A 7,145-nucleotide genomic window follows, 5' to 3' on the forward strand; every position below is an offset into this window, starting at 1 on the left:
ATAAAAACGTTTGGTGTAAGTTTAAGGCAGTTTTTGACCAACAGATAAGTGTGTTGAACCAAAACATTTAAAGAGAAGTAATTTCTAGACAATTAAAAGTGTTATATAGCCCACTGAATCACTCTCAGACTTAATGCTGACACCAATGGAAGCACTTGGGAGAGAACTGTCAGGAGACTTATTTCTTAGCACAAAAGAGGACAGTGGTACAAGAGAATTACCAAATCACTGTTTTAAGTACTTTAAGTACTTTAATGTACTCATTTCTGCAATCCTTCCATTTAAACAAAATTGGCTAATTTATTTATTTTACAGATATTAATAACATATATGTCTCTGTTTTTATGAAGTATATGTTTAATACATTTCAGTTTTGCCATCTTTCCATGAATTGTATTAGTAATCATTAAGAAAATACATCTTTTGTATTTGTTCAGAGGGGGTGTACTCATGTATGCTGTGCACTGTATATTTTCATTGTTTAAATGTTACATATTGTATTCTTTAAAAATATTCTTTATTTAATTTAATTAGCTTATTTCTGTCTGTTGGATATTTTCAATCATAATTTTACAAAGCCCCCGAATAACCTCTAGAAGTTTATGAAACTGTACTACACAGAACAAATATACAGTGTATGAAATTGATTGTGCTAGCTCTGCATAAATTGTTTAAAAAAAAATGCTTCCTCTGTCTTTCAGGTGCCTGACATGGCTGAAATCCAGTCCCGTTTGGCCTATGTATCCTGTGTACGGCAGCTGGAACTTGTCAAGAAGAGTGCATACTGCGAGTACATTCGCCCACCCATCGACCGCTTTAAAACCATGGACTTTGGGAAATTTGATGAAATCTATGTGAGAACACAAAAGCCCATATCTACAGTAAACAGAGAGGGGCAATTATTCTATGTTGTCTTGATACTGTATAGTTAATAGCAGTAGGGTATTTATTATATGTGCATATAGCTGTTATTCCTTATAGTAAATAACCCCCCACAACTGGCATACTGAAAGTTTTCTGTTGTCTTTCAGGATGTGGGTTACCAGTATGGTAAACTGGTGTTTACTGAGTGGGCTCGTGGGGACATCATTGAAAACATGCTGAAAGACCATCGCTCAGCAGACTATAATGACGGCAAGAAGACTGATGTGAGTTTTTTTAGTAACTCATTTAAACAAGCCATCATTCAATCACCCTTTTTTGTTTATTAATATCATTCTCTTGTGATTGGCTGTTTGTTTCAGTCGTGCACGTGTCCCAGTGCAGACTTCACTGATCTAGCTGAAATTGTGTCCAGGATTGAGCCAGTACAGAGCTACTTAGCTGATGGTCAGTTAACCAAAGAACATTTCTTTTACAACTCTGACAGAGTTAGTATTATATCATGTACTTGTTGTACGTTGTACTTGTACATATCTGATGTTTTTGTGTCTAGCAGAGGAGTCTGACTATGCGACGGAGTACGAGGAGGATGGGATGGACACAGTGAGAGAAGAGGAGGGTGAGGAAGAGGAAGAGGAGGACGCTGAAGACACTGAGGACCAGTCTCCTGGAGAATGGGGACCAAACGGGATCTTCACAACAGTGAGTATATACATGCAACCTTTTATATATGGCCTTAAAAGTTAACACAGTAACTAACCACATAACCGGTGAAATTAAAAACATTTTTGTGTAGGATGAAGAGAAGACGATCCGTCAGAGGAGGAACATTACAAGAGACCTCAACATGGACTTCTCTGGAGTCGCGGATTGCTGAAAAGGGAGTAATACAGGGTCCAGAGGTCAAAGGGCACTGGAAAGAGAAGCAGAGTCCCACCAAGGGCTGAGGAGTGTAACGATAGATACAGAAGAAATGACTTCTGAATTAATAAGATTGTTGGGAAGTCACCAAAGATACTGTGAATTAGACCCATTAACACTACATTACCCACAACTTGTCACCAAAACTGTGACTCCCTCTATTACCCTTTTGCCTTTGGAATTTTTTTTCGGCTCAAGACTCTGTAATAACAGGGTCCAGGGACTGTAGGGGCCCACCTAGGCAGAGGAATCACTCCTTGAGATGCTGTGCCACTGAAAAATAGGGGCTCTATATCTCTTGAGATGTTTTGGTATTTTGCATCTTAAATGTCTAAAGGGAGTTTCATGAGAGTGATGTCTACAGTGGCAGCCAGTATACCACTATCCTTAAGTTATGGTCTGTTTCCAGACTATACCAGTTCAGTAGAGATAGTGTGTGGTGTGTCTGGTTTGTAATTTTAATTTAATTTAATTTAATTTTTTTGTGAGGGTGTTTATGTATGTATGTATGTGTATGGTCACGAACTGAACATTCATTGGCAACTTCTCCCATAAAATGCCTTTTAGACTTAAAATGGTTTTCCCAGAATGCATTGTTAAAGGTCTGAAGCTGAAAAAAGACAGCATAGGTTCAGAAAGACTTCAGAAGTAGTGATGCTGATTCTTGGAATCTTATCATTTCTATTACAATGATTAGATTGTAATGGTAGATTAGTTTTGATGGTATTTGATTCAAGGTTGCCATGCTTGCACGTTAGTAGGAAGTGAATGCGGTAGAGAGCGAGGAAGTGAGCATGGGGATGAAGCACAGAAGTGAGAGCAGCGAAGCGAGATCGGTAGTGAGCAAGGAAGTGAGCGTGAAGGTGAAACATGGAAGTGAGTGCAGCAGAGAGCAAGTGAGTATGGAAGTGAGAGCGGCAGAGAGCAAGGAAGTGAGTGTGGAAGTGAGAGTGGCAGAGAGCAAGGAAGTAAGCGTGGAGGTGAAACATGGAAGTGAGAGCAGTAGAGAGCAAGGAAGTGAGTGTGGAAGTGAGAGCGGCAAAGAGCAAGGAAGTGAGTGTGGAAGTGAGAGTGAGGAAGTGAGTTGAGGTGAAGCATGGAAGTAAGAGCGGCAGAGAGCAAGGAAGTGAGCATGGAAGTGTAAACGGCAGAGAGCGAGGAAGTGTGTGTGTGGAAGTGAGAGTAGGGAGGTGAGTGGAGGTGAAGCATGGAAGTAAGAGCAGCAGAGAGCAAGGAGGTGAGTGGGGAAGTGAGAGCGAGGAGGTGAAGCATGGAAGTGAGAGCAGCAGAGAGCAAGGAAGTGAGTGAGGATGTGAAGTGAGTGCAGAACTGGTAGCTAAGAAGAGATGAAGTGAGAGCAGCAGATAGTGAGGAAGTGATCAGGGAAGACGAGAGTGAAAGATGAGTGACAGAGTGAGGAAGGGAATGCAGAAGGGAGGGAGCTTTTATGAGGAGTTTCATAATGCCAAAAATATCTCATGTGGATTTGAATGGGTGTTTGTCTTTTGACAGTGTTTTTTCAGCATTTCAGAAATGCAGAGCTACTTGTGCTTCAGGTAGACGAGGTGGATGCCTTATTTTGTTATTGCACATTCACAAAGCAAAAAAAAAAAAAAATAAGGAGAGAGAATATGAACAAAATGGACACACCTAATATTATACCAGACATGAAGATGTAAGGAGTTTAAACTGTCATATTGTTGAATGAGAGCCGGGAATGCATTATCTAGTACTGGATGAGATTTTCCTTGCACTCCAAAGCCAAATGTCATCCTTTCCCATATTCACCAACCCAAAAATTGTCCATAATCAATGTATATTTCCCTGAAACCTCACTTAGATGTACAAATTCCTCAATCCTTAATGCTTTTGCTTTGTTTCAGTCTTTTACGCTGAGACATCTTTGTTTTATATGTTTATGAGAACTGAAATGATTGCCAACTACTATTTAATTTATTTGTTTTACCACTGGCTTTTTTAAAACAGCTTTTTAAAAACACTTTAGAGATTGTAGAGAATAACAGTAAACGGTTTCTTATTTTGCTTGATTAGCATTTTTGCACTGATGATAATGAGGAAATAATTTTGAATGTCTAACATGAGAGTCTGTTGAAGGTCAGACAGGTCACATGTGACCATTTGAAGCCTCAGAAATAAATACTGAATAATGAAAAAATTATTAATAAAATCTTATTTAATGCCATGCTGACTAAATGACTTCTTGAAATATGATTTAATGTTCAGGAGGGATTATTCATACCTTTTTGAATTGTAAAGCAACTTTACGCATTAGAAAATCTATATAAAACCTATTATATTACATTCTTGTGAAAGTACAGATTTAGCTTTAAAACTGGATTTTATCAATTTGTTATTAGCAGAACTGTTGATCATGACATAGAGGTTTATTCACATCAACAAACCTGGGGAAAGGAATGAAATCTCTCTGAGTCATCAGGATTCTGCTTCGACATGTTTCATCTTTTCCATCAGACAGTCGTAAATGAGTGTTTGTGAGATCATAAACATCTGCTCTTATGATTTTATTAGTAAAATAGTTTAACAACTTAAAAGCTACATGACATTTCTCACTAGCGAGGTAATAACGCTGCTGTTCTTGAAGCAGATAAAATTACAGTTTTGCTATTAGTATTAGAGACGCTACTGCTGAACACTGTTGAGGGCTCTCTCACTCTGAGATTTGTCTGCTATGGCTCAAGCCTCCATTACTAGCTCTAAAATGACGGTTTGGAGTTAGCAACGGAGGCGTGGGATGAGATGCGTAAGAAATTAGTCCTACACACAAGAGCGTTTTAAGGACAAAAACCTGAACAATGTCTTGTGGTGTGGTAACCGTAGTACAAGCAGAATAATTAAACGGCCTGTCGTCAATTATTCGTTACTTAATTTACAACTAATTTAATAATTTGTCTTGATTAATTGTGTTATTTATAATGAATTCTTGCTTCACCCATGCTATTGACATAGACAATGAACTTTTTTGCCTATGAAATTTCAAACGAGTATTTCAAATGAAAGAAAATCAGACCACGGTAAATCGTTGAACGACTCTTGAACAACCAGTCAGGCAGTATTGCTAAATGCTAAAAGACATGCAGTCGTCTTGGAAATAAAAATAGTAATTTTGCAAGCTAAAATCCATTTTATTATCATTAATATTATTAGTATTTATTTTTAAATATTTTTACAAAAGAAAAAATAAAATAAAATTGATTTTAACTTCAGTTTCTTTAAGCATATGTGCATTCCTACCAGGACATTCTTATCGTTCTCTAATGATAAACCATGGTTTAATATGAAACTCAAACAGCTTTGTCATGTCAAAGAGGATGCATATAGAAGTGGGGATAAAATCTTGCATAACCAGCCTCTAAACAGACTTACAAAGGAGATCAGCTTTTCAGAGTAGCTAAAAGTAGCTACTCTGAAAAGCTGAAAAAGCTGTTTTCAGCCAATGACCCGACGTCAGTCTGGACAGGCCTGAGGGACCATCACAAAGTACAAGTCACCATTCCCCCGATAGGTGGGGAATCAACAAACAGCTGAGGATCTGAATGAGTTTTAATGCAGGTTTGAAAAGTCCAGGCTCACCCCACACCCACACCTGCACTTTACACATTCACCAACACCTCCTCAACCCCCTTCCTGCCATCCAACCTGCGCTTCAGGTCTTGTGTGGAGAACGTATGCAAGGTCTTCAAAAAATAGAAGACTAGGAAAGTGTCAAGCCCAGACGGTGTCTGTTTGAAAGTCTGCCATGACCAACTGACCCCTCTCTTTACGCAGATCTTCAACAGATCACTGGAGCAGTGTGCTGCTTCAAACGCTCCACTATCATTCCAGTCCCCAAAAAAAAACCAAATCACTTAATGACTACAGACCTGTCGCTCTCACATCTGTGGTCATAAAGTCGTTTGAAAGACTGGTGTTGGCCTACCTGAAGAACATCAATGGACACTTGCTGGACCCCCTGCAGTTTGCCTACAGAGCAAACAGGTCTGTGGATGATGCCGTCAACATGGGACTGCATTATATCCTGGAACATCTTGACAGACCTTGGACTTACGCAAGGATCTTATTTGTGGACTTCAGCTTGGCTTTCAATACCATCATGCCTGATCTTCTCACAGCCAAACTGACTCAGCTCTCCGTGCCCACCCCAATCCGCCAATGGATCACCAGCTTTCTGACAGACAGACAACAGCTAGTGATACTGGGAAAACTCACATCCAGGACTCTCTCAATCAGCAGTGGCGCCCCCCAGGGTTGTGTACTCTCTCCACAGCTCTTCTCCCTGTATACCAATGACTGCACTGCACTCTTGTCAAGCTCCTGAAATTTGCAGATGACACAAAAGACAGATGCCTTATCCAAAATGTTGAAGAGTCTGCTTACAGACTAGAGGTTGAACAGCTGGTTGTTTGGTGCAGTCAAAACAACCTGGAGCTGAATGCACTCAAAACAGTGGAGATGATAGTGCACCCCTGCACTTCCCCCACTCACCATCATGAACAGCACTGTGGCGGCAGAGGAGTCATTCAGGTTCCTGGACACATCGTCGCTCAGGGCCTGAAGTGCTGAGGAAGTTCAACCTGCCACAGGAGCTGCTGAAACAGTTCTACTCAGCCATCAAGTCTGTCCTGTGATCATCTATTATTGTCTGGTTTGGTTCAGCTACCAAATCAGACATCAGGAGACTACAATGGACAGTCAGGATCGATGGCTGAGAAGGTTATTGATTCCCCTGTCCACTCTCCGAGATCTTTACACCTCCAGAGTGAGAAAAAGGGCTAAGAAAATCACTTTGGAACCCACACACCCAGCCCACTCTCTCTTTTAACCAAAGGTAAGCATTATAGGGTTGTATACGACACAGTATCCAGTAAACTTTTCCAAGAGCTCAGAGGGAAACAGGTTTGTGTATGTTTTATATTTTATATAATTTATATTAAAAGCGGACCTATAATGCACCTTTTACAAGATGTAATATAAGTTTTTTTGTGTCCCCAGAATGTTGCAGCTCAAAATACCCCACAGATAATTTATTATAGCTTGTGAGCAAAAACACACCTTTTTGTGTGTCCCTTTAAATACAAATGAGCTGCTGCTCCCGGCCCGCTTTCCAGAAGAGGGTGGAGCTTTAACAGCTTCGGTTGCTGAACAACAACAAGATTTGGAGAATCTCACGCAGCCAAAATGACAATTGTCAGTAATGGTGTTCAGCCTTACTTTGTTCAAACCAGAGTCAGACACTGATGGAGAGACTCGGGAAGAAGGTACAACTTTTAGAATAAAACTGAAAGTTTCTAAATGGTTAGTGG

The 7,145-nt window shown here is 39.9% G+C and overlaps 1 protein-coding gene across 4 annotated transcripts in view; it reads left to right on the top strand.

Annotated features, from left to right (window-relative positions):
- Positions 1 to 4,006, top strand: part of pnpla6 (patatin-like phospholipase domain containing 6) — a 34,545-nt gene extending 30,539 nt beyond the window's left edge. For 2 of the 4 annotated variants that reach the window (XM_051888888.1, XM_051888877.1), the window contains exons 30-34: positions 702 to 854; positions 1,032 to 1,148; positions 1,245 to 1,329; positions 1,436 to 1,584; positions 1,679 to 4,006. In XM_051888888.1, the coding sequence (XP_051744848.1) occupies positions 702 to 854; positions 1,032 to 1,148; positions 1,245 to 1,329; positions 1,436 to 1,584; positions 1,679 to 1,759 (585 nt within the window). In that variant the 3' untranslated portion in view covers positions 1,760 to 4,006. The remainder of the gene's footprint in view (positions 1 to 701; positions 855 to 1,031; positions 1,149 to 1,244; positions 1,330 to 1,435; positions 1,585 to 1,678) is intronic. The other 2 variants (XR_007929370.1, XM_051888904.1) reach the window with 2 other exon arrangements.
- The last annotated feature ends 3,139 nt before the right edge of the window (positions 4,007 to 7,145 follow it).

This window comes from Ctenopharyngodon idella, chromosome 1 (genome assembly GCF_019924925.1).
Source record: "Ctenopharyngodon idella isolate HZGC_01 chromosome 1, HZGC01, whole genome shotgun sequence".
Classification (NCBI taxonomy): domain Eukaryota; kingdom Metazoa; phylum Chordata; class Actinopteri; order Cypriniformes; family Xenocyprididae; genus Ctenopharyngodon; species Ctenopharyngodon idella.